The following is a 27,157-nucleotide window of genomic DNA, read 5'->3' as shown; positions in this document are numbered from 1 at the left end:
TGCTGGGAATACTGGATATCCACATGCAAAAGGATTAAACTGGACCCATATCTTACATCATCCACAACAATCAACTCAAAATGGGTAAAATAGCTGAATGGAATATCAGAAACCATCAAATTCCTAGAAGAGAATACAAGGAAAAATCTCGCTGCAGTGGCAATGATTTTTTGGTTATGATACCAAAAGCGCAGGCTACAAAAGCACAAATAAATAAATGGGACAACATCAAACCAAAAAACTTCTGCACAGCAAAGAAAACAATCAACAAAATGAAAGAGTAACCTAAGGACTGCAAAAAAATATCTGCAAACCACATATCCGATAAGGGGTTAATATCCAAAATTTATAAAGAACACTTATAACTCAATAGCAGAAGGACAAATAACTCGATTAAAAAATGGGCAAAGGACCTGAACAGATATTTCTCCAAAGACATAAAAACTGCAACAGTGATATGAAAACGTGCTCAACATCACTAATCATCAGGGAAACACAAATTAAAACCACTAGGAAATGATAACCTGTTAGGATGACTATTATCAAAGACAAAAGAGAGAATAAATGTTGGCAAAGGTGTAGGGAAAAGGAAATCCTACTACACTGTTGGTGACAATGTAGATTGGTACGGCCATGAAAAATAGCATGGAGGTTCCTAAAGAAATTAAAAACAGAACTACCACACGACCCAGAAATCCCTCTTCTGTGTAGGAGATGAGATCGCCACCTCACCAGGTATCTGCCTTTCCATGTTCAGTGCAGCATTCCCCACAAAAACCATGGTATGGAAACAACCTAAGTGTCCACTGACGACAAACGGATAAAGAAAACGTGACGTGCACACGCGTGCGCACACACGCATGCACGCACACACACATAATCATTCCGCCTTAAAAAGGGAGAGCCTGCCTTTTGCCACAACATGGATGGGCCTGGAGGCCTCATGCTAACAAGCCAGACACAGAAAGACAAATATTGTTCAATCTTACTTAAAAGTCCAATACACACACACACAGAGAAGGAAGGAGTGGTTACCAGGGGCTGGGGGTGGGGAGGGAGAGAAGATTCCGGCATATAAAGCAGCATGTATATAGGATGAACTTGTCTAGAGACCTAATACACAGCATGAGGACTGTAATCAAAATGTGCTGTATTAGGAATTTTTGTTAAATAAGTAGATTTTAACTGCTTTTGCCACAAAAAAGTACGTAAGATGATAGATATGCTAATTTGCTTCACTATAGTAACCATTTTACTATCTACATCCTATACATCATATTGTTAACCTCCAATATATACAATAACATGTATTAAAAAACAAAACAAAAACAAAAAAAGAAAGTATGTTTTGAAACAGAGGCTATGTCTAACAAATCATTTCTAACCACCTCACCAACAGACCAGCAACAACCATATTTCCACGTAGGGTAAACTGCTCCTTCCTATCCCACCCCATCCATTGGCCAAAAAAAGTCTTAAACCAAAACGAAACCACACTGACAAAAGAGCACACTGATCATGACACTACCTGTCACGATTCTGCTTTGCTTCCTTGGTGGAACTGCTGGATGCTCCTGATGACAGAGCCATTTGGGACTCAATTATTCAAGTCTACCAAGGCAAAGTCATACACATGACATGGGGAAAGAAGTGAACACCCTAACAGTGTGATTGCTGGACTCCTAGAGTGGCCTGTAAATATGGCCATTGCTAGATCCAGGCTTTGGAATGTCCAAAGCAGCACAATTTCTATGTTAACCAATAACACCCAACCTGTATCTGTATAAAAAATGATTTCTTCCCAATGCAAAGAAGCTACTTTGGCAACCCAAAGAAAGCCAATGTAGAAACCCAAGGCTTCTTATAACTTGGCTAAAAAGCCTGAGACTGAATTTTTCTACAGACTCTCCCACTGTTACTAAGTCAGTTACTTCGGTCTCAGAATCCCAAGGAGATAAGGATGTTGGTTTAAAAACCCCCACTTTCCTGGCCTGGGACCAAGGTTAGTTTCCAGGTCAACTGCCTTGAGGGCTTAGATGGAAAAAAGCAGCTGGATGTCCTACAAGATTTGGGGTGACCTGAGTCTGGTTTGAACACATACACAATGATTTCAATAGAAATTTTGCAATAGGGCTTATCTTATGACCTTCAATTCATTTTCTATGCTTTTAAAGAAATAACTAAGGCCCCCACAAAACAGCCACTTCAAATTTTGTGATGAACCTGAGAGATCTTTATGCCACTGAGAAAAACAAACTCTTTCAGTTCATCTCTTCAGAACAAAATATATATTTTTTCCTCCTGATAAAACTATCTCCTTCACTATTTTCCTTAAACAAATTGAAGCTTTCTAAAGACTTAAGTTTTTCCCCAAGCCAACACATTGACTAAAGAATCACAATGCCTACAGATGAAAAAAGACTGAAGCCTGTAACTCTGGTGGAAGTGATGGGCTGTGACTGCCAAGGTTAGGTCATAAAAGGCAACACAGCTTTTGCCTACTTCTTATCTAAGAAGCTCATTTTGGGGACTAGCAGACCTGCAAAGTCCACAAGGAGAAATCATGTATGTGTTCCAGCTGATGCCCAACCAACAGCCAGCACAGCCACCAGCCTATGCTGAGGCAGCCTTCAGAGGACTGTCACCCTAGCTGTCTGGGACACTTCCAGCCTTCAAGCCTTCCCTGATGAGCCCCAGACTGTATGGGACAAGCCATCTCTACTGTGTCCTTTCCAAATTCCTGACCGACCCACAGAATCCCTGAGCATAATGAAATTGCTTCTGTTTCACACCCTGATTTGGTGTGGGCTGCTGGCATGCAGTAGCAGTACACTTCATAAAGAGATCTCCCTGGTGTAGCACAGACAGGCAGGATGACACAGTTATTAGGAGCAAGAGTTCAGGCCCCGGCTCTGAGACATGGGGAAAGTTATTTAAGCTAGCCCAGCCTCTGTTTCCATGTCTACAAAATTGGGGTAGTAATATTCCTAAGTACTGGGCTGCTGTGAGGACTGAACTGACACGTATTGAATGCTTAGCACACTGGGTCTGGCCCACAATCTTCTCAAAAATATCAGCTATTATCATCATTTCTAATATACTTCTATTTATACAAATCCCATACAATAACTGACTACACTGAGAGACAACCTTATCATTTCCATTCCAAACTGTCATTCCCCCTGCTGAAAGACTTTCTGGAATGTTTTCTGTTTAGATTTTTTTTAGCTTTAGTGCCATATTAGTAAATGAGGCTCAGTAATACCTAAGCACGCATAGTTGATGTGCCATCCCTGAAAATCAGCACACATTTTTATTTCTGTATCATCATCTACCTTACTCAACAGACTATTTCAAAAAATCAAAACTAGTTTCAGAATACAAGAATACAAAAGTCCTAAACACAAAGAAAAAGATTAATACATTTGACTATATTAAACTGGAAATGTCTGTTCATCAAAAGACATCATTAAGAAAGTAGAAAGGCAAGCCACAGTTAGATGACATCTGCAATACGCCCCACAAAGGCCTTGTACTCAGAATACATGAAGAGCTCCTGCAAATCAGTAAGAAAACAGCCGATGATACAGTTTGGATATCTGTCCTTTCAAATCTCATGCCGAAATTTGATCCCCAATGTTGGAGGTAAAGCCTGGGGAGAGGCGACTGGGTCATGGGGATGGATCCCTTATGAATGGCTTGGTGTAGCCATTCATGAATAATGAGTTCTCTCTCTGTTACTGCAAGATCTGACTGTTAAGAAGAGCCTGTACCTCCTCCCCTCTCTCTTGCTCCACGTCTCACAATGTGACTGACATATCTGCTCCCGCTTCACCTCTGTCATGACTGGAAGCCTCCTGAGGCCCTCACCAGAAGCAGAGGACAGCCTGCAGAACCATAAGCCAAATAAACCTCTTCTTTATAAATTACCCAGCCTCAGGTATTCCCTTATAACAATGCCAAACTAATACAATAGACAATGCAAAAAAGAAGTGGGCAATAATAGCCCATAAACAAATGAAAAGATGCTCAAACTCAGAAATTATCAGGGAAATGCAAACAAAAGCACAGTAATACACTGCTATACATCTACCAAAACAATAAAGATTAAAGACTGACAACACAAAGTGCTGGTGAGGATGTGAATAGGTACAACCATTTTGGAAAACTGTTGACACTGTCTACCAAAGCTGAATACATATACATGTCCAATTACCAAGAAATTCCACCCCTAGGTATAAACCCAGTGGAAATGGACTCATTTCATATATGTGCCCCAAAACATGTAAAAGAATGTTAAAATGGTATCAGATCATATCAGGGAGGAAAACCTTACAATAACTCAAATGTCTATTCACAGAACAATGAATAAATTGCGGTGGTCTTAACAGTGGAATACTATGTAACAATGAAATGCAATTCTGCTAGGTGGAACTATACAGACACACACATACACACACGTTGAGCAAAAAAATCTGAACATAAAGTAGAATATGTACTGTATGATTCCATTTTTATTAAGTTCAGAAACAGAAAAAACTAATTGATAATGTTAGAAGTCAAGATAGTGGTTACCAGAAAGAGGGGAGGGGTGGTTAATGACTGGAAGGCCCACGAAGGGGTGCTGCTGAAGAGCTCATAATGGTTTGTGTTACAAGCATGAGTTGAATTTGTGATTATTCATCAGCTGTACCTTTATGATTTATGCAATTTTCAGGAGGCATGGTAACATCAATTATAAAATCTATTTAAAAAATTTAGAGGGAGGGAGGGAGAGAGAGACTTAAGATACTCTCTTAATAGAGCGGCTGGACCTTGTTTGGTTCTCAATATGAAAAAGCTACCTCCAAAAGTATGTTTTGCAAACAATTAGGGGAAAATGGGTATTTTTGGACTGGGTATTAAAAAAAATTCATCTTATATTATTTGGGCAGCTATTCTACTTAAGGAAGAAAAGGCATAATAATACCACTACACATTTATTTTCAAGCATAAATTAAACTTACACAAAAAGCTTATAGAATCAGACCCATTTTATAGATGGGAAAAACTGAGGGATATGGACAACTATCAGTCAACATTTACCGAGCACCTACTATGTCCCGGGCAGTGTGTGGAGTACTTGAGCCAAAAGCCCATGTACTTCCCTTGACATCATGCTGTCCCCCTGCCACAGTATAGTTTCAGAACCTAAGCACAGTACAGTTGTATTTCTAAGGGAAAATGGGTTCCATGCCTTATGGTTAAAAAGAAACTGACACTCTTAGGACAATGTTTTGTTCTCCCATCTTGTTCTCTACAAAAGTGGTACTGGGAGATGTAAATCAGGGCAGGTCCAGCAGTGCAATATTGAACTAAACCAAGGACCATCTAATATGAAAAATTTTGAGTGGAACTTTTCAGTAAAACTTTGGGGTCAATGTTATAAATGTCAGGTATAATCTCTCACCTTATACAAAAATCAACTCAAGATGGATTAAGGACTTAAACCTAAGACCTGAAACTACAAAAATTCTAGAAGATAACATTGGAAAAACCCTTCTAGACACTGGCTTGGGCAAGGATTTCATGACCAAAAACCTAAAAGCAATTGCAATAAAAACAAAGATAAATAGCTGTATCTAATTAAACTAAGGAGCTTTGGCAAGGCAAAAGGAACAGTCAGCAGAGTACACAGACAACCCATAGTGGGTGAAAATCTTCACAATCTATACATCTGACAAAGGACTAATATCCAGAATCTACAATGAACTCAAACAAATCAGTAGGAAAAAAACAATCAATCCCATCAAAAAGTGGGCTAAGGACATAAATAGACAATTCTCAAAAGAAGATACGCAAATGGCCAACAAACATATGAAAAAATCATTAATGATCAGGGAAATGCAAATCAAATGCAACGTCACTAATGATCAGGGAAATGCAAATCAAAACCACAGTGTGATACCACCTTACTCCTGTAAGAATGGCCATAATCAAAGAATCAATAAACAGTAGATGTTGGTGTGGACGTGGCGATAAGGAACACTTCTACACGGCTGGTGGGAATGTAAACTAGTACAGCCACTATGGAACAGTGTAGAGATTCCTTAAAGAACTAAAAGTAGAACTACCATTTGATCCAGCAATCCCAGGAAAAGAAGTCATTATTTGAAAAAGATGCTTGCACACGCAAGTTTATAGCAGCACAATTCACAATAGCAAAATTGCGGAACCAACCCAAATGCCCATCAATCAACGAGTGGATAAAGAACTCTGAGATATATATATATGATGGAATACTACTCAGCCATAAAAAGGAATGAATTAACAGCATTTGCAGAGACCTGGATGAGATTAGAGGCTATTATTCTAAGTGAAGTAACTCAGGAATGGAAAACCAAACATCGTATGTTCTCACTGATACGTGGGAGCTAAACTATGAGGACGCAAAGGCATAAGAATGATAAAATGGCTTTGGGGACTTGGGGGGAAAGAGTGGGAGGAGGACGAGGGATAAAAGACAACAAATATGGTGCTGTGTATACTGCTCGGGTGATGGGTACACCAGGTTCTCACAAATTACCACTGAAGAACTTACTCATGTAACCAAACACCACCTGTACCCCAACAACTTATGGAAAAATAAAATTTAAAAAAGAAAAAAAAAGAAATGTCAGGTATAACTATAATTGGTGTATGGTTTACACAGAATAAGAACAAAGTTATTAATAGCTGCATTGGTAGGCACTGGGATGGAATGATGTCATTTTAATCTTTCCCTGTCCTTCCACAGGAATGGAAAACAGCTCTCTTTTTTTCTGGGTAAGAACAGGGCTTCTGAGATAATCTGACAACTTCATGAGCAGAAAATGGGAACAAGCCCCTTCAATGCACCAAGTAATATGCTGGGTACTTCATAAATATAATCTCACCTAATCTTCACAAAGCCTTATGAGCGGGGAAGTATTCTCCCGAGTTTCGTATGGGAAAAGAGGCTTAGTATGGCATAACATTCCCAAGGTCCCCAGTGGGGCACAGGAACTGTGTGGTCCAGGCCTGGGATGCTCCCAAGATACTAGAGTGACTCCAGCAGCCAGACATAGCATGGGGACCTCAGCAGGGACAGCACTCTGCCTGGGCCCAGCACCTCTCCTGTAAAATGAGCTCTGCCTGCCTACCCTGGCACAGAATTAATTCTTCTTTGTTTCCCTAGTGTTTAGAGGTCATGAGCCTTTTAGTACTTTTCTTTGGTTAGATAATGAATTATTGAGAAGATAAAAGCTGGGCCCAGTAACTACCAGCTACCACTTACTGGCTGTTTATTATGTGCTGGTACCTTATATGGTATTTCATTTCACCCTCACAACCTTAATATCCTCATTCTATTAATGACAAAACCAGCACAGAGAGGTGAAACAGTTTGCACAAGATCACAAATCTCACAAGTGAGAGAGCTCAGATTCAATCCCAGGACTATCTGCCCCCAGAACCAGGGATCCATGAAGCCGTACTGCCCAGACCACAAGGATGGGGTCATTGAAGGACTGGAATGACAGCATAAAAAGCAAAAGCACGAGAAAGGAACAGGTTTCACCACTACAGAAAACTTGTTATGTAATAGGCACACTAAAATAAACAATAAATCTTTTGTGCCCTTGTGCAAAGTTTAGAAGTTGTGCAACAAGGCCTTGTAGCTCTTTAAGAACTCATTACTGCTGCCTGTGAGCATGTTTCTTAACAAAATGTAGGGAATCAGAAATGCATAGGGTATGGCATGAACTCTGAGAAACCAAGCCCAAACTCTGACCATAAGTGCACCAGGCAACGAAACTGAATGAAGCAGACATGAAATGAGCCAGAGAAACTCCTGTGATCCTTGAATTAAGTCAGACATTACAAAGGCTACGCTACCAGCTCCGCTTAAGGCACACAGTATAGGACAACGAGGAGAAAGTCCTAGAAATATCCTGGAATAGAACATGTTAATCCGTAATGCTCTGCGACCAGAAATCTCATGAAGGCAAAGGATGGTGAGTATTTAAAGAAGGTTAAAAGGAGAGCCATGACATTAGAAAATAAGACTTACGAGGAAAAACTGATAATAAGTACAAAGAGGGAGATATGACAAAATTGTTTCTAAGGCATAACCACACCAAACCCAGTGACAAAGTGCAGTGTGAATAAATTTGAAAAATAACAGACTGAGAGTTCTCTGATGTTACACAAAGAGGATGCTCACGGGATGTTGCCCGTTGGTAGGAAGACCCTAGGACAACTGCAATGAATCCTATGAATCTGTGAATATTTTAAGAACACAAGAAAACATCCCTGAGACACTGACAGCTATCAAAATGAATCTTTAAGCTGCAAGACTGATCTAATAAAGCAGATGTAAAACCTTCAACAGAACTAGAATCGCTAACCTTTTTCCTAAGTATTTGAGGGTTTACTTCCTTATTGTTTGTCTACAAGTTCCATGACAGCAAAGATGACGTCTGTTTTGTTATGACTGTAGTCCAAGAATCTAGCACGGCCCCTGAAGCATAATATTTGCTCAATAAGTATTTCTCCATGAATGAAAGAACAATCTAATTCTGGATCCGGAGAAATGTTATTTTCTTCTTACTTAAATCACATGAATCTGGCACGGTATGTCTAAATTCAAGGATACCAAAAATATAAAGGCAAAGCTTTCTCCTCCTATCAGGTAAACTAGTGTTCCCTGTTTCCATCACATTCTCCTAAACATTTCCCAGTATAAATCACGAATGTAAATATACTCAGTCCCACCTATTAAATAGACTTATTGGACATGGTGTAACCATGTAATCCCAGCACTTTGGGAGGCCAAGGTGGGCGGACACTTGAGGCCAGGAGTTCAAGACATGGCGAAACCCCGTCTCTAATTAGCTAATCATGGCACATGCCTGTGGTCCCAGCTACGCGGGAGGCTGAGGCATGAGAATCACTTAAACCCGGGAGGCGGAGGTTGCTGTGAGGTGAGATCATGCCACTGCACTCCAGCCTGGGTGATGACAGAGCGAGACTCTGTCAAAGAAAAAAAGGAAGGAAGGAAGGAAGGAGGGAGGGAGGGAGGGAGGGAAAGGAAAGGAAGGAAAGGAAGGAAGGAAAGGAAGAAACGAAAGGAAGAAAGGAAAGGAAGGAAGGAAAGGAAGGAAGGAAAGAGGGAGGGAGACAGGGAGGGAGGGAAGGAAAGGAAAGGAAGGAAAGGAAGGAAAGGATGGAAGGAAGGAAAGAAGGAAGGAAGGAAGGAAGACACTGAGGAGGACTGAGGCAAGGTCAAACACCTTCCACAGAGTTTTAAGACTCTGCAAACAGATGTACTGTCTGAAGAGTGATTATAAGTAAGTCTGCTGGTTTGCAATTAAGCACATATTAAATATTCGAAACCATACACAGATCACCACACTTTGGGATTAAACAATGACCTTTTATGGCACAATCTGTCAGGTTTTCATTGAGATTAATACAATAACTTTCCCACACTCACTTGTATCGTATCTACAGAATCTGGGGAGAGAGTTAAACCTGCTAAGTTTTGACAAGGGGGTGAAAGTTCATGCCCATTGCCTAGCACTATCACTGAGAATGCCTATATTTTCTGAAATATATATCTGAATTTGCTTTTGGGAAAAATCAAGTAACGAAATTAAATGACTTATTCTACACATACTAGCTTAATTTTGAAAAATGGACTCTTTCATAGAAAATTTTATTGCCTTTAAGTTTTAAGGATCTTTTGCTGAATACTGAGTACCTTACTGCCAAATTACTGAAATGAACTCTAAGGCATTGAAAATTGCTATGAAATTTATACCCATATGAAATGAAAACATAAAATTGACAGATAAAGACAATTTCCTATATATCAACTAGACAAAATGCCTACTGTCCTAAGATTCAAGCTTAAAGTTCACATCTTAACAAACCAAACAAGACTTATAAAACCAGCCAGGTGCAGTGGCTCACGCCTGCAATCCCAGCACTTTGGGAGGCTGATGTGGGAGGATCCCTTGAGGCCAGGAGTTCAAGGCTGCAGTGAGCTGTGATCATACCACTGCACTCCAGCCTGGGCAATACAGCAAGACACTGACTCAAAAAATAAATAAGTAAATATATAAAACAACAAAATATAAAACCAATTAGTGAAAATTTCTTACTTCTTAACCTGTGTTTCAATAAGTGCTATACATTTTTATTTCATTTTATTTCTTTACTATAAAATATTTTAATACAAACATTAAAATTCTAGAATCATAACACTTACCTGTACGGCTTATCAGAGTTATGGATTCGCCTGTGGTTTCTGACACCAACATATGTTGTACTTGTATAATCACACACATCACATCTATACTGTTTCTGGACTGAAGACTTATTCCCTAGACAAGGTATTTCAGAGTTTTAGTAGCAAGCTTTGACAAGATTCAAATGACAGCATTTACATTCCATTGTAAATGAAAATTTATACCACACAGTTGTATTAATATTTCAATCACGGCTTTCTCACTGTTTTAACAAGTCTGAAGTGGTTTTATAGGTTTTCCTGCATATACACTATCAGCAGATATAAACTGAACATCATCTGACCTATAAACACAGATAGGTTGGGATGATTTCTGCATAACCATGTACAATATTCTAAATCATAATGAACTTGCTTCTGGCTATGTAGGAGCTAAATTAATCAGGGACACCCTGTTGATCTGTATCACCAAATAGGTGTTACTCTAACCAATATTGGATATACTGTCTTACAGAAACACTGACTTGCCAACAAGCTGTAATTTAATACTATACTCCAATATTATAAAGTGTGGCTATGAAGCATATATAACCAACTCAATATAAAAAGCCTGGCTGGGTGTGGTGGCTCATGCCCATAATCCTAGCACTCTGGGAGGCTGAGGTGGGGGGACTGCCTGAGGCCAGGAGCTGGAGACCAGCCTGGGCAACAGAGCAAGAGATCTCTCCCCCACTCTCCGCCTACAAAAAAAAAGCCTAAGGCCTTTTCACCCAGTGCATTTTCTTTGTTTACCACTAAACGTCAGCTACCAATGCAACAAGAAAGGAAAAGCAGCCGCAAATTTTTAAGTGCTATGCAATGTATAATTCTTTCTAGTTAACTGACAGGTTACAGGGACAAAGGTTATGACTGACATGAATATGCAGCTCTCCGAAACGCAGGAGACATGGATCCAACGAAAAGAAGCCATGTTACTAAACTCACTCTGCAACAACAGGGCTGAGTAATTCAAGTTGGGGTAAGCTTATGTCAACACGAGTTGAGTGACTTGATCATATAAAACGATTTCTTGAAGATATTCAACGCTTCATGTACTTGTCTGTCAGCATACAGTCCACAGGCTATTCACACTCTGCTTTATATTCAGAAACAATGCAAGCATGGAAGCTCATGAAAAAGGCAGAGCAGGAAGAACTGTGTGTCTCTTGGCAGGAAGAAAGCTTAGGTAGAACACCTGTATACACTGCATAAAAGTAAAATCCGTGGTATTATACAAAGGAAAACCCACACTGAAATTTCAACAAAGAAAATCCTTAAGTTAAATTTACGGTTTCTAAAATTGAAATTTTCTTTTGCTAATAACTACTGCCAGGCAGAACAAAATGTCCTAATTTCCTGGTATAAATCTATAACGTTAATATACACACTAATCATAATTATAATCTAAGTATTGCTCTTAATTGGTAGGTTAAAAACTTGGACTTGATTATAAATGGCACTGTTCCAAATACAGTTTTAAAAAAACCCTAAAAAATGAAGTGTGAAATATTGGATAATGGTTTTGTGTGAGAAATATTACAGATCAATGACAACTAATAAAACTGACAGATGGAAAAACTTAATATAGCACAGAATGAGAGCCTGTGCTACTTCAAGCAACTGTTTCCAATGGAAAGAATATTGGATTTAAAGTTCAAAAACTTGGGCTTAGTCCTCGCTCTGCCACTTTCTACCAGTATGATCATGGGTAAATTATTTTGCCTCTTGAAGTCTCAGTTTTCTCATCTACAAATTGGAAATGCTAGAACCTCACAGCATAGTTTAATAAGTCCTATATTTTTCCCTTAGCAAAGTCTGTACTTTACCTGCATGTCTGGATAAAATCTCTGCCCTGTCACTAAGCTGTCTATTCCCTGAGGATAAGGATCTGCTTGTTTTGTTTAGACTGAATCCCCAGCGCTTGGCAAATTATAGGTTTCCAATAAAAAACAATTTAATTAGGTTTCATGGAGTAACACCATACGAAAGGGCTTTGCTTGCGGCTCTATTTGAGCTCCTGCGGTATCTGCTGACATACCCATCAGCCTCGTTCTGTCTTCTTCACTGAGTTGGATTCCTGAAGGGCAGTGATGCCTTTCACTGTACTCCCAGCACCTAGCACAGTATCTAGCTCAAGACAGGCAGGCCATGCCTTTCGGCCAAGCAAATGTTAAGCTGAAACATGCCCTAAGGTATCTGTGCTATCTGAATGGCAGAGACTGAGGATCAGAGAGGCACAAATCTCTCTTCTTGTTTAACAAGTTTACTAAATAGGTAAAGAAGTTTTAACAAAGCATGAATTATTATTACCTTATTTGTGAGCTAAAAATTTTTTCTTTGGCCTGACAACCAGATTTCAAAATATCTAATATTGAGTTAATAAAGTACCCATCCAGGTATAAGTATGCAGCCATTTGAACTGCTACAGTACTGAGAGAAAAAAGCAAATGGAGCCAGGTGGAGGAAAAGAGGCATGGCAGGCAATTTAAAAATCCATGCATGTAACCCTAAAAAAAAAAGCATGAGCCACAAAGAAAAGATGCTGCAACATAAAATCTAGTAAACATACATTACTACTGTAAAGTCTGAAGTGGTTATTTTAATTTTGAGCCGACACTTTAATCTTTTTATTAAAATTGTGAATTTTAATGTTAACTCATTTGGACAGTTTGAAATGTTTGCTTTTTAGGATGGTGCTAAAAAAGACATCTTCCAACACTGATATTAACTGCAGGTGGTGCTACTGAGTAGTATTTACTTCATCCCTTCATTAGGGATTTATGGTCCAATCATATCAGACGTTTTAATGTCTCCTTTAAAGGGGATATGGAAACATAATGAATTAAAATAAAAGGAGGCATTTAGGGCTATTTTGTAAAAAGGAAACAAAACTGTTTTAGCTCAGCCATCTACTGCAGAAACAGATGCTATAGCATAAACTCCTTTTGTTTCGGAGAGTTTTACAGGGATGACATCTGTTTGACATGAGAATTTTGGTGCTACAGTGGTGTCAAAATCAGTTCTTTCAGAAGCATTCTAGAATCAGTTATGCTTTCTGGGTATAATTTAATGAAACATTATGGTAAAACATTTCACTCTGTAGTCGTTTCTAACTTTAATTCTTAGCAAATCTAAAAAGGAAAGTCACCCCAATATGTTTTATCTCCCATAAACATTATGTGCCACACTGGAGACATTTAAAGTATATCAATTTAAGTGAGCTGAACCAAAGCGGCACAGCTTAGTACACTTTATCCTTAATTCTCCGGATGTGGCATCCGCCTTTTCATGGAGCTCTAATTAAATCTTTTGATTCTAATATTCTTATTACCAGAAACTCGGTTGACTGCTACTTAACTAGTACATAAAAAGATCTTGTGTGTCTGTGTGTGTGTGTTTTTTTTTAATAATGCAGATGAAATCTGGCAGTCATACTTGGGTAAGAATAAGATCACAGTGGGGAGCCCCAGTTAAAGTTTGGGGTGGGGGCCTACCGTCTGCAAAAGCTCTGTTCTCAGTAGGTCAACTGGTGCCGACAGAGGGAGGGGAGGCCTGTTTTCCATGTTGTAGCTTTTCTGGCTTGCTTTTCTGGCTTGCTGGTACATCACCTTCTAAGGGGCTCTTAAGTTTCAACTGAAGATGAATCCTTACTATCTAGGGCTTCTCACCTAGGACCTAGTAATCATCTGCTTCATTCAGTACTCGGCATTTCCTCAGAAACAGAGATCAGATTCACTCACATCCATGGTACAAAAATGGAGGAGAATATAGGCTTTTGCCCTGAAAATAACCAACCATGACAACTAAGGGCACTTTTATGTCATGTGCGAGTCACTGCAGCCTGCATAACAAAATACATAGATACCTTCCTGGACACATTTTCCATCAGCTGTATCACTGGAAATTCTTGGCTCATTAGAAGTTGCTATTGACAAGGTATCTGGAAGACTGTGCTGTTCTCTCTCATGGTTCCTCAATTGACTCTAAAAAGTGGAAAGAAATATGTAATTTTCAATAAATATACATGTCCAACTCTTAGGAGGCTGTAGAACAACAGGTTCATTGCTTTCATGGCCTAGTACAACGAATTACCATATTTTAAAATCAAGTCTGCTAAAGGATCATTTGACACATTTGACAATTTATAGAAAGAAGTACATTAGCAAATCATAATCACATTCAACGGACAGTTCCTCTTCATATTCTCTGAAAGGAAGTCACCATTTTCTTAGGTGATTACACAGGGCGTGTCCGTATTTACTGAAACACTGGTAGGCCCAGAGGAGGAACGAGCAGAGTGTTCAGAATAATGCAACTTCACAAAAAAAAATCCAATCAGTAATCGCCAGACTCCTAATTTTTCATTGAAATATCTAAATGTGTAAGAGATCTAACTGGAAGTGCTCCTCCAAGGACATCCTGTCTCCTCTACTTCCATTCCCATGAATCAAGAGCTCAGTAGCAAAAGAAACTCCTGGAGACTTCAGGAACTTGTCTTTGCAGCCTATGTGGACGTCCTACTTGGAATTTCATGAGTGTAATCTGAGAAGCAGTGAACCTCAGACTCAAGGGCTTTCTTATTCCTGTTACCTTTTTTTTTTTTTTGAGATGGAGTCTCGCTCTGTTGCCCAGGCTGGAGTGCAGCGGCATGATCTTGGCTCACTGCAAGCTCCGCCTCCCAGGTTCAGGCCATTCTCCTTCCTTAGCCTCCCGAGTAGCTGGGACTACAGGTGCCCACCACCACACCCAGCTAAGTTTTTGTATTTTTAGCAGACAGGGTTTCACAGTGTTAGCCAGGATGGTCTCAATCTCCTGACCTCATGATCTGCCCGCCTCGGCCTCCCTCCTGTGACCTTTTTACCACAGCTAGACCCCAGCTCTCGGTAATCTGAGGGAAAAAGTCTACCTCCTAGTTAGCCCTTAGGATAACATTTGTAATACATTTTCAAGGAGTCACCTGGCCCACTGAAGAAAAGTTCTAAACCAATGATTCAACAAGTTTCCTTTATAAAAGAATAGCACTTCATACAGGATATTGGTTTTGATAAGGTCAGCACTTAAGATAAAAATCAGACAGTCAAAATAACTCTTGAAAGTTCTTTACCCTGCCCATAAAACACGACACACATGGCTCTATTTCCATGACAGAACCTTTTAATAGGTCCACCATAGCCCATTTTTCCTTCTGCAATGATACACATCACTGTTGGTTATGTAGAAGCTGAACTGAATGCCTGGCATTCTGGGGCCATATAAGATGAAAAATATGTATTTTTTTGTTGTGATGATGTACGGTTAAATTTGTTTAAGTCAAACGTATGTCAATCCACTATACACTCCCTATAATTCTCTTGCAACAGAAAATCAACACTTTAAACTATACACACTAAAACACAGAGGCTGTTAAGGAGGCAGCAGGCAGGGAAAAGGATTCTACAGCAGAAATTCTGAACAGTCCCAACTTTAATACTGGTAAGTTGGGATCCCCTTGGGCAACTTATCAAACTTTTCTGGGACCCAGTTTCCTTATCTATAAAATGGGTGATTGGACTAGATCTACAAAGTTCCCTTCTCACTCTAAGATGCGAAGGTCCTCTGAAAGACTTCCTGAACCAATGCTTACCTTATAATGGAAGGATTCTTCACACTGCTTGCACTGGTATATTCTTGTCTTACAGTGGTGGATCATGTGACTCTCCAAATCTTTGCTGTTGTCCGCTATGTGCTCGCAGATAGGACACTGATAAGGCTGTCTCTGTCGATGGACTCGTAAGTGCTGCTTGATGTAGCCCTTGTTGCCACTTGTGTAGTGACACAGGCGGCAACGGTAGGGTCGCTCAGCATTGGGGATGTATTCCACCACATTGTTTCCGGACAAACTTGTATCGCTGTTGGGTTGGCACTGGGCGTTGTCCTGCAACTCTTTCAAAATGTCATCGTCTGAAGCGTTTTGGTCTGTCCTTTCTCTCAATTTTTCAATGACGGTGAGTAAGGACATGCTGATGCCTGTCTTAACCTGCCCATCTGACAATTCCTGCCTACCCTCTGGGAGTGCTACCAAGGTGGAGTTGCTTTGGTTAAGACTAGTTAATCCATCTGAAGAGTTTTTAAGTGGCGACATCATTTTTGAGTATGCTGCCAATGTACTATCTACTTGCCTTTGACTAGTATCTGGATCTAAAAGGTTTATATCTCCATAGTGCCCCAGGTTGGCTCTTGTCAACTCTGCGGCTCTTATAGGCATTGTGACAAGGGCTTCTGCAGCTAATGAGTGTAATCGAAGAGACTCAGAATTTGTCCTTCTCCGGCCTGGTGGGGCATTCTCATCAGTAGCCAGGCCTTTATTCATTAACTCATCTTTCTTCTCTGAACTGCTCCAGCCTATGATCAATCCCCCAATATCAACAGTACATTTATCAGCACGATAAACATCATCCATTCCTTCGCGCCCAATCTGAGCTTCTGTCGGGCTCAGGTCCTTCCCTTCTTCCATTTCAGTGTTCATGAGGAAGCGCTTCTGTGAAAGGGTTTCTTCAGCACTTGGCAATCGCTCCACTATCACGTTAACATGCCCTTTTTTATTGGGGCTGCTGCTGATGATTTTCTGTGCTGATGTAAGCAGGCTATCAGGAATCAGATTCTCCTCTGCATCAGAAATCACTTCTAGCATTTCTTCCTCATTGGGGTCCAGGGTAACTGACTGACTTAGGTGTACTCCTCTTTCTGCACTCTGTTCTAAAGGAGATGAAGATGATAACTGTTCTGAGCTGCAAATCTGCACTTGCACTGATGGCCCATTGTGGATACTCAGTTCACTGTCTCCAATAGCAATGACCACTGCATCGACCCCACCAGGCGCAGCAGCTGCTGAAGAATCCAGCAGGCCTAGGGGTTCATTTTCATTTTCAAAGATTGGATAGGAGCAATCAACCTCCCCAGCATGTTTCCAAGCGTGTGTTTTCAACATTCTCTGCTGGCCACAAGTATAACTACAAAACAAGCATCGATACATGCCGTACTGTTCGTATGCATACCATTTCCTCCTACCCATTTCTGCCACAGATGCAGTTTGGACAGTATGAGTCTGTAGATTGTCCACACTTACTGGGATATCTGGAATGGTTTCATTTCTTTCTGTGGTTTTCCCACACAAAGAGCTGGAGGGGCTTACGCACTGTTGGGCTTTGGATTGGGTGTGGATATTGGCATCATTGTCATGGTCATTCACCACGTGGGCTTCAAGTTCCTCCTGGCTTCTAGATGTAATATGGCACTCTGAGCACATCAGTATCACTTCATTTTGCTGACCATGCTGCTTAATATGATCTTTTAACACGGAAAAGGATGATGATAGAAACTTACAAAGGCTACACTGATAAGACATAGCCTTCCCTTCATTCTGGGCAAGAGTGTCAGGGGTAAAATTTGTTTGTGACATCTCAGCCCTTCTAGTATCAGCAGCAGGTGACTGGGTTACTTTAGCTGGAATCTCACAAAGTTCTTGGGTTTCAAGAGAGTGTGTTGCAGCACTTGAACGTGGGCGTTTCTTCCCAATTAAAAGACATTTTTGTGACTTTTCATTTTCCACTATCTTGCTTAACTTCTGGATAACATGGATTAATGGATCTGGTTTAGTTTTTCTTTGTTCATCAATTTCCAATGAAGGACTGATGATACTTTCAGCAGTCAGTATAGCTTCCTGTTCCCCAATATCTGGCACCAACATGGCAACACTGCTACTTTCTTCCATATCTAAAAAGGATAATGTAAAACAGAAAAATACCAGGTTACAGGATAATTACAGGCATGTAATTTAGAAAATATAAGAGAATGTTAGTGTCTGTAATCTCATCTAAGTATTTTCTAAGCTGGAAGCTCCATGTCCACACACCTGGCGATCCCCAGTATAGATTTAAATTGGTTAGAATTTCTCTTTAGAATGCAATCTTCTATCAAGACTAATGATGAAGATACTCCCCTCTATCACTTATTTCTTCGGAAATGATGATCTTTTTCTCCATTTTTCTTCACTTTCTTTGCCTTCAGCATCCAGCAGGACCAAAAGTACTCCCTCCCTTTTGCACAATGCCAAGAAAGAAAGAAAAAAAAAGACTCCTATTCCTTGATTAAAGGAGCACAGCCATTCTCAAGGCATGTGAAGCCCCTCCAGTTACTGTGAAACATCACTCTGTAAAGCCAATGACTGATACAATTCTTGAGAGTATTTCTTATACCAAATATAGCTGCAGTTTTATTACTAAAATCACAAATTTGTTTTTTTCTCCCCAAATCTTTGAAATTGTGAAACTATAGTCATGTAGTTTGTACAGGGCATACTGAATTTGGGAAAGTACTATATAAATGAAATTAAATAAACGCAATGATCTAGTTCCTACTTTTACTTCCTTTATCTTCCTGAAGATAAACCACAAACTATGTTGTGGTTTTTTTTTAGAGGTCATATTAGTGGTCAACTATTACTCATATCCACATATATGGTTTTTTTTTTTTTCCTGAAAGGGTAAGGGACATCAGAGAAGGAAAAAATTGATATCCCAGTTGTGTTTCAGTTCCAGATATGAACAGAGTCCTTAGAAGAGGTTATCTGTTCGTTCTAATAATGCATTATGGCTGACGAAGTCACTAAACATAAAATACCCATAAATCTTTCTGCCTAAGTCTAGAATACTCTATTTCCTGGCAGTACTTTCATTTCAAACATTTCCTTTGGCTTAAAGTGAGATTAATTTGTTGACTTGGATCACATTTTTAAGTTTAGGCTTTTTTCCAGCAACAAGTTTTGTTTTTCCACATTTTAGGTGCATTCTGGAATCTTACTCACAACATTCAATAAATGCCAACAAAATTTTTAGTGGCACTAGCTATAGACCAAAGACCACACTATTCTTAAACTTCAGTCCCAGGCTCTGAATTCTTATTTTAGGTGGTGAATCATGGCTGTTCTTCCCCGCATGGTTGAATCAACATATAAGGGCCCTTCAGCCCCTGCCAAGATGATACCTAATGTCCTGCCAGGCCCCGCCCCCCCCCCGCGCCACACACACACACCAGGCCCCGCCCCCCGCTCCACATGCGCGCGCGCACACACACACACACGCGCGCGCGCACACACACACACACACACAGCTGACCAGCTTCAGTGCCAGGTCGCCCACAACTCTGGGCAGCAGCTATGGCTTTTCTTCCTGATTTTCTACTCCTTCTGGCAAGCCAGCTTTCTAGATCTAGGTCCACATCAGGCAAAAATGCAAACACTTTACTCTTGGCTTCTTCAGTACTATTTCTTCCCTTCTTCCTAATAATACTCTGCCCTATGGCATCAGCTTTTTTTCTCTTGGCTACTAGCTGTCTCTAACTGCCCTCACATGCATTCCATGGCCATTCCAACAATGACAGCTACCCTGGCTCCCAAAGGCTCGTGGTCCTTCAGCCACTCTCCCTTAAACAATCTCTCAAAAGACTAGTTCTGTTTCATCTTTCTCAGGTAGAAGGAACAAAAGTCTTTTTAGATCTCTACGCTCAGCTGTAAGTCATTAAAGAGGAGACCAATGGGGGAACAATTTGTTTCCTTAGAAAAACCCTTTTGTGACTTCCTAAGTCGCTTTACTGTCTTAGAATTCCACATTTTTAGGCCAAGAGGAGCTGTGGCTCTTCATGTGACTACTGATTTCCCTTTAAGGTGATTAACTTAAGGCCTTATGTCTGTCAGTTCAATGGTTAAATGCAAATTGATTAAATAATAAGTTTAATAATAGGAATCCTCCTGAACACGATACGGCTCTCTGCTGTAGATCTAAGGTCTCCTTCCCCATGAAATGTAACACCCATGTAGGCTGACTGATCATCTGGAGGTTAACAAGTGAATGTTTGTTCAAGAGACTTTGCACACCCATAGGGTTACAAAGGTGACTTATGTTATCTTTCTTCTACTTAATAAAAGAAGTGACACAGACCAGTGCAAATTGCTCCCCGTGGATATTTCAGTGTGTACCTTAAAAAGAAAGTGAAATGAAGAGAAGGAGGAGTTCATCTTAACTCAAGAAAAAGACTAATACAAAAGAATCTAACAAAACATTCAGATTTTTGAAGCTGTGTCTGCTCAGGCATTAAGAGCTAATGGAAATTTGCAGCAGATGCTCCAATTTTCCCTGAACATTTATGTAAGTATCTCATTTTAAAGGCTGCATACATTTGGGGATAAGTACAGTAATGGCAGCTATAAAACAGATATGACAACATAAAATACGTCAGGAAACACCTGAAAAACCAGTTTGGGTCCCCATGCAAAATCAATGCACACGTTAATCTCATAAAAACAAGTCTGTGTTAAAAAAAAAAAAAAAGGTTAGATAAACAGCTGATAATACAGTATACACAGAGGGGAAGTTACTGTAAGGCCAACTCTTTCAATTTTCACAAAAATGTTACTTAGACCACTAATGCAGAAATACATATATATGAGATTGTGTGTCAAGTGAAGCAAATCTGAACAAAAGAGATGAAATAAGGAGTATACATACAATGTCAGTGGCTCAATAGTGATGACAACATAAACTATGACAATCTGCATACTCTCCTTGGCCTCCAAGAGATCAGTGTAAACACAGCTTTAAAACAATTACCTTGGTGATACTGCAGTGGTGGGGTGGATAGGATGAGAATAAAGACAGAATGACTAATTCTGTAATTGAAGTTGCATGATGAGTACCTAGGAATTCACTGTTCTTTCTACTTATGTAAATGTTTAACATTTTTCATAATAAAAAGGCTAAACAGATCATAATAAAGTATACACAGAGGGGAAGTTACCTTAAGGCCAATTCTTCAAATTTCTTGATTCCTTAGAATCACAGAAATTTTATTTAGACCACTAATGCAGAAATACAAATATGTGTGTGTGTGTAACAAACAAATTGTTATGTGCAAGGCGCAAGGCAAAGTATCAGGAAAAATTTTAAATTCTTAATACTTGTAGTTTAAAACTGAGTTGAGTGGATAAGGCAAACATTTGGAAGTTAAAAAGTAACAGCATTTAAACAATGCAATGGTACACAAGGTAAAATAAAAGGCAACAGTCAATGACTAAATCCTGAAAGAGACTGAAGAGCTCCTTTGGGCTAGCAAGGTAAGCAAAAGCTTCATGGAGAGGTAAGATGTCCACTGGTTCCCAAAGGATGGGCAGCATGCCAGACATCATCCATTTGCCCTCTAGGCTCACTGTATCCTCCTTTCCATTCTGCTCTCTGTCAGAGGGATTACATCACTAGGCTCCCCTGTCCTCTGCCTTCTGGTTGAGGTCAGCCAATGAAGAACCATGACAGATCAGAGGGAGGTAGCAGAGTGAGATCAGAATATTCATCGTCCTGGTTCTCTACCTCTAGGTCACCTTGGATTGGTTGTATTCCTCAATAGAAGGCTATTTCTTTCCAGGTAGGCTGCTCTCCAAGACCCTTCTTCTGATTCTGATACCTCTCCCTCTCCTGGTGCTGCTAGCTCCAGATAACTGCATTATGCTGTGGTTTGCTTATTGAAGTCCAACACCTTTATTACTAATATCTTTGTAAATATACCTTCCTTGAATTATCCTCATTTCAACGTGCCATTTGCTTCCTTGGAATACTGCTGATACAAGTTGACACAAGGGTAGCAGTGACCAGAAAAGCAGCCATGACATGACTATATTTTTAGAAGTAAGAATAAGCATGCTATCTGGGGGTGACTGAAAAGATCGATATGGCTGAATAGGGAAGTTCACCAGGAGGAAAGAAGACGACAGGCATTAGCAAAACAGGAGATTTCTTGTTTGGAATATTTAGACATAACAACATTAAATATATCAAATTGTTACCAATAAATAAGTAATAAACAAAAGTTGTATCCCAAACCAGAAAAGTTCTATAACCCTTTCCACCAACTCTCTCAAATCTTTCCTTGACAACAGTATTCCACAGGCAAATGCTTCTAATTAATATCTTTCTCACAAAAAGTTAGGAGCCAAATTATTTCAGTTGTCTTTATTTCCTTATAATTTGCTATTTGGTTATTTGGGTATCTAATTAGTTCTTTATAGTTACAGTAGTATGGTCATCATGAGTAAAATCAAGTTGAACAATTCATGTGGGCCTGGAGTAAAGGCTGTAATTTTCTGTGTTTATATGAAGAACAGTACAATATGATACAAAATAACCTTCTCTTTCAGAACAAGAATTTGTTTTTTCCAAAATGGGAAAAAAAAAAAAATTGTGCTATAGAAGTAATGGCCAATAAATTCCCCATTCTTCCAGATTATTGTAATTCTAAAATATGAGAAATTTATTTTGCTCCAGCCAAAAGAAGGCAGGGGACATAAGCTCAAGGGTCCCTCCCCTAAAGTGCCCTCAATTAGCTGTGTGACCTTAGGCAAGTCACTGTCTCTGTGAGTTTTAGATTGCTCAGATGTAAAACAAGAGGGTGAAGCTAGATGAACTTTCAGGTCCCTGAATTATAAACTGTCTATAAAGTTACCTGGAAACTGCTTACACATTATTTATAGATTTACCTCACTATATTGGCTACAATTTATCTGATTTAAAATCTTCTGAGCCCAAGGTAATTATTAATTACCACTAAGAAAAAAATGAGTATAAATATCACAAGTATATGGAGTTTCATAGTCTAGAGTTTCTTAGTTGGCACATAGCCTGAGAGAATATTCTAATTTGGCAGCTGCAATGAAGACATAAGGTCTAACTAACATTAACCAATATTCAGATTTACTGTCATTTATTGAGCACCTATAATGTGCCAACCAGAATGCTGGAGACTACAAAAATGACTGAGGAAATCCTTGCCCATGAGGTGCAAGTCTAGGGAGTAATGCCTCTGTAGATTTTGTGTAATACTCAAATTTTGTGTATTTTTTTTTTTTTTTGCAGATGAGGAACCTGAGACTCACAGACACAAAGTGGTAACTGGTTTAAGAACAGGAATCCAGGCCAATCTCACTCTAAAACCATGCTTTCTCTAATACACCAATTTTCATCTTGATTCTCAATGAGAATAAAAATGTACAAAATATCAATACTGAAAAGAGTAACAGCTCCTTACAGCTAGGCTCTATCAAACATGTTAGTGGTATCTGATCCTCATAACTCTTTAGGACAGGCTAGGTGGGTGTTATACAATCTTATAAATAAGGAAACACTCAGTGTGGTTTAAGTGACTTACCCAAGGTTACATGGCTGTTAAGTGGCAGAGCCAGTGTCTTTCAAATCAATTCCTGAAATTAATACAGTCCCTTGGATCAATCTTCAAAATCCAGCTGTGGCCAAGAACGAAAGTATATAGTATCAAAACATTTCTCTTTCTTGGTGAAACAAAGTAATGATTTTTTTTTGGCAGTGAAAAATTTCTCAATATTCCATGTAAAAAGAAATTCACAGGAATGTTCATGCAACCCTATTACGTAATGCAAATTTAAATAATTTATCTAACAAGCCGACTTGAGGATTTTGCAGAAGTTAGGAAAAAATAGCTCTGGAAACTTCTCCCAATAATTGTGTATTTTGTTTTACCTCAGAATTTACGTACTGGACTCAAAACCATTGGTTTTACTGACAACGTTTTCTAATGAGAATGGAACAATAAATTGCACATTGCTATTTTAATCTAAACTAAAAATACAATCTAACGAGTGATTCTGCAACCAAGCACAATAGGCAGAAAAACAGCATAAAAAGATATGACACAGTGGTGTGACCTATATATCTTCTAACGCAGTTTCCTACTCTGGTCCTACATTTCTTTGCCACTGTTTCTTATACTGGCTGGAATAAATCTAAAAGAAAAAAAAATGCTTATTCGTTTCACCTAGAATGCAACTACCTTATCGATTACGGTTAAGTAAAATAGCTCACTGCCAGGGCAGAAAAAACATCTTTAGGGCTCCCCTGAAGTTAATTTTCAACGAGTTAGTGAGGTAAAGGAATGAAGGGCCAGGCTTTCTTTTAATCAATAATGCAACCCATACTCTGAGTGAGAGCGGAGTACTGGAGAAAGTGCAAACTCAAAGAGGTGATAAATCCAGTAATTGCCTGAGAAGAGCGATGCAGACTGATAGCAAATTACAGCCCACTGCAGAAACTTAAAAAGACCGCCTTGGGGGTTGGGAAAGCGGCCGCCACCTTATTAATCATCCCGGCCTTCTACACAAACCATTCATTCCGATGCCCCCCGGTCTTAAGAGGTGGGAACTTTCCCTGATGGTCTCCGTGATCTCTGGAGACATCATTCTATCTCCAGAGGATGGTAATAAATGCAGAAGACCAGGGCTGCGTTTCTGTAGTAGCTTTTTCTACACCACGCACTGGCTAAAGGACTGAGGTGATGGGTCGGGAATGAGGGAGCTTAGAAAATTAATCGAAAGATGCTGTGAGAACATCGTGGCTGGGTCTATCCCGGCTGGCCTAAGCGATCTCACATTTGCAGAAAGAAGCAACGCCTGGAGAAGGAAGCAACGCCTGCGGGCGGGCCGGGCTGGTGACAGTATGCAGGGAGCAGCAGGTTCCCCCCACCCCCAGCTGCAGGGCAAGCCCGGAGTCTCCGCAGGCCTTGCTGCACAGAAGACAGAACCGGGACGCGGAACTTGGGGCTTGTGGCTAGCACCGGGCGGGGGTCGGCCGGCTGAGGAGGAAGCGAGCGCCGGCAGAGGCCTGAGGGGAGGATGCACATGGCCGGCGGCGGCGCTAACAGCGGGCGGAGGGGCGGCCCCGGGGCGCGGTACCTGCGGTCAGGCGGCGGCTGCTGCTTCCGCGAGCCTCGTTTGGCCAGCCAGGACCCGGCCGTGCCCTCGCCCTCGTCCTTGCCCACCTCTCTCCCGGCTCTTTTCCCTCTTTTCCCCCAGTTTCCCCCTCCTCATCCGGAGCTCCAAAATGGCGGCGCTGGGGCCGGATCACGTGAGCCGCGGGTGGGTCAGGTGACCCGAATGGCGGGCAGCGGGGGCGGGGCGAGGCTCAGGCCCCGCCTACCGGCGTCCCGGGCCGCCGAGGCTGGACCCGCGAGAGGGAGTCTCCTCAGCCGGTTTAGCCCCTTGCAAACCCTGGCTCCCGGGCGGGGTTCGGGCCCAGTTGTCTGGCTCTCATGGCCCCTTCCAGACGTCTAGATTCAGAAGTCACCGTGTACTCGCTTTGGCATCTCCCCACGTCGCCTAAATCCGCTGTGGGCTAGCCTTATCACCCCACTCACCCCACAATTGGCTTTCAACAATGGGCATTGGGGTTTTTTTTTTTTTTCTTTAGCCTTGTGCTTCTGGATTTGTATTAGTTCTTTTGGTAGGACTGTACATTTCAAGGTGTTCTTGGCTAAAATATAGAGGTCCTAGCCAGATTCACAGCTTGGCGTTAAGGGGTGCCTGTTAAGGGCCAGAGCTGGCCCTGGGGAATCTCTTTGCTTGAGAGATTCAGGATTTTCAGGGTTTGTAGGACCAGACCCAGTAACACAAGCTCAGCCCTCCGAGGGCACGATGGTGTTTGTCATTCGGATGTGTTTTATGAAAGATACTAGGGTGGTTCTCCTGCTAACAGTGAAAAACGGACTGAGTGAAGCATTCCAGCCAATTTCACCAAAAATGCTGGATAGTTTTGCCGTATTAGGAACTACGCAGCGTGGTGCTTGGGTCTGGACTCCGGGTGAGCGGTGGGCATGAGCAAGGGTGTAAAACTGAAGATTCTGGCCATTGTAGTGGAATGGACTCATTTGGTGAGATACCTCTTGGGGATCTATCTGTTCCAGATCTTTTTAGAGGCCTTTACAGCTGGCTGGGCTGTCCACGGTCCTGGGAGGAAGATCCAACAAAATTTAGAATCAGACAGGCTGATAATTCCTGTTACTGTATTTCAGAATTCAAATTCATCTGAATTTGGGGTTTAGGAAACCAGCAAAGTTAGAATTTTTATTTTTATTTTATTTTTTTTGAGACAGAGTCTCACTCTCTCCCCAGGCTGGAGTGCAGTGGCGCAATCTCGGCTCACTGCAACCTCTACCTCCCAGGTTCAAGTGATTCTCCTGCCTCAGCCTCCCGAGTAGCTGGCACTACAGGGCGTGCCACCATGCCCAGCTAATTTTTTTGTATTTTTAGTAGAGACGGGGTTTCACCATGTTGGCCAGGATGGTCTCGATCTGTTGACGTCATGATCCGCCTGCCTCGGCCTCCCAAAGTGCTGGGGTTACCGGCGTGAGCCACCGCGCCCGGCTGCAAAGTTAGAATTCTGCGATTCCACAGAATCCTTTGCCAATTAGACCAAATAGCTGTGAAGAAATAAAAATAAAATGTTGAGTAATTTTTTTTTCGATGAAAGGTAAGAGATTGAGCAGGAGACTAGCATGGAAGGGTGGAAAGAAAAAACAGTGAAGAAAACCCAGAAATACGAAGTGTTGAAAGGGAGAACAAACAAGTAATATGAGAAATTCCTTCCCTTGGGCTATTGGCACAAACAATCCTAACTTACCATTATCTGAAGAGAGGCTTTTCGTTAGTCATGTCTTAAGTGTAATGTCCATGAATCTGAAAGTAGACAGACGAAATGACAGAATTATTTGATCAAGGGAGAGTGCAGAAACACAATAGAGAAAATATAATCTAGGGATAATAAAGAACTTTTAAAACAAGCGAACGAAAGTGTATCTTCGTCTGAAGTTCCTGTGGTGGTCATTACTGGTATTCACCAGCTAGTTCCCATTGTCCCTCTTCTGGCATAAGGTTAGTTTCCATTGACCCTGTGGCTCGGGGGTGTGGCCAGTACTGGTGTTGGCTAATGGGTCGTGTGTGGGAGTGAGGGCATTCCCTTCATGCTGGAGCATTTAATTGCCAAT

General features: G+C 40.7%; 1 protein-coding gene across 2 annotated transcripts in view; it reads right to left on the bottom strand.

Annotated features, from left to right (window-relative positions):
* The window catches only part of ZNF507 (zinc finger protein 507), a 37,512-nt gene extending 12,258 nt beyond the window's left edge, over positions 1-25,254 (bottom strand). Inside the window, exons 1-5 of one of the 2 annotated variants that reach the window (XM_055368883.2) lie at positions 24,768-25,047; positions 23,516-23,609; positions 15,912-18,040; positions 14,154-14,271; positions 10,271-10,385 (exon numbers count right to left, since the gene is read on the bottom strand). In XM_055368883.2, the coding sequence (XP_055224858.1) occupies positions 10,271-10,385; positions 14,154-14,271; positions 15,912-18,038 (2,360 nt within the window). In that variant the 5' untranslated portion in view covers positions 18,039-18,040; positions 23,516-23,609; positions 24,768-25,047. Of the gene's footprint in view, positions 1-10,270; positions 10,386-14,153; positions 14,272-15,911; positions 18,041-23,515; positions 23,610-24,767; positions 25,048-25,070 lie in introns of those variants that run through there. The other variant, XM_019016538.4, reaches the window with a different exon arrangement.
* Positions 25,255-27,157: the final 1,903 nt, after the last annotated feature.

The sequence above is a fragment of the Gorilla gorilla genome, chromosome 20 (assembly GCF_029281585.2).
Source record: "Gorilla gorilla gorilla isolate KB3781 chromosome 20, NHGRI_mGorGor1-v2.1_pri, whole genome shotgun sequence".
In the NCBI taxonomy this organism is placed as follows: domain Eukaryota; kingdom Metazoa; phylum Chordata; class Mammalia; order Primates; family Hominidae; genus Gorilla; species Gorilla gorilla.
The sequence above is the reverse complement of the archived record's forward strand: the minus strand, read 5'-3'. Positions and strand labels throughout refer to the sequence as shown.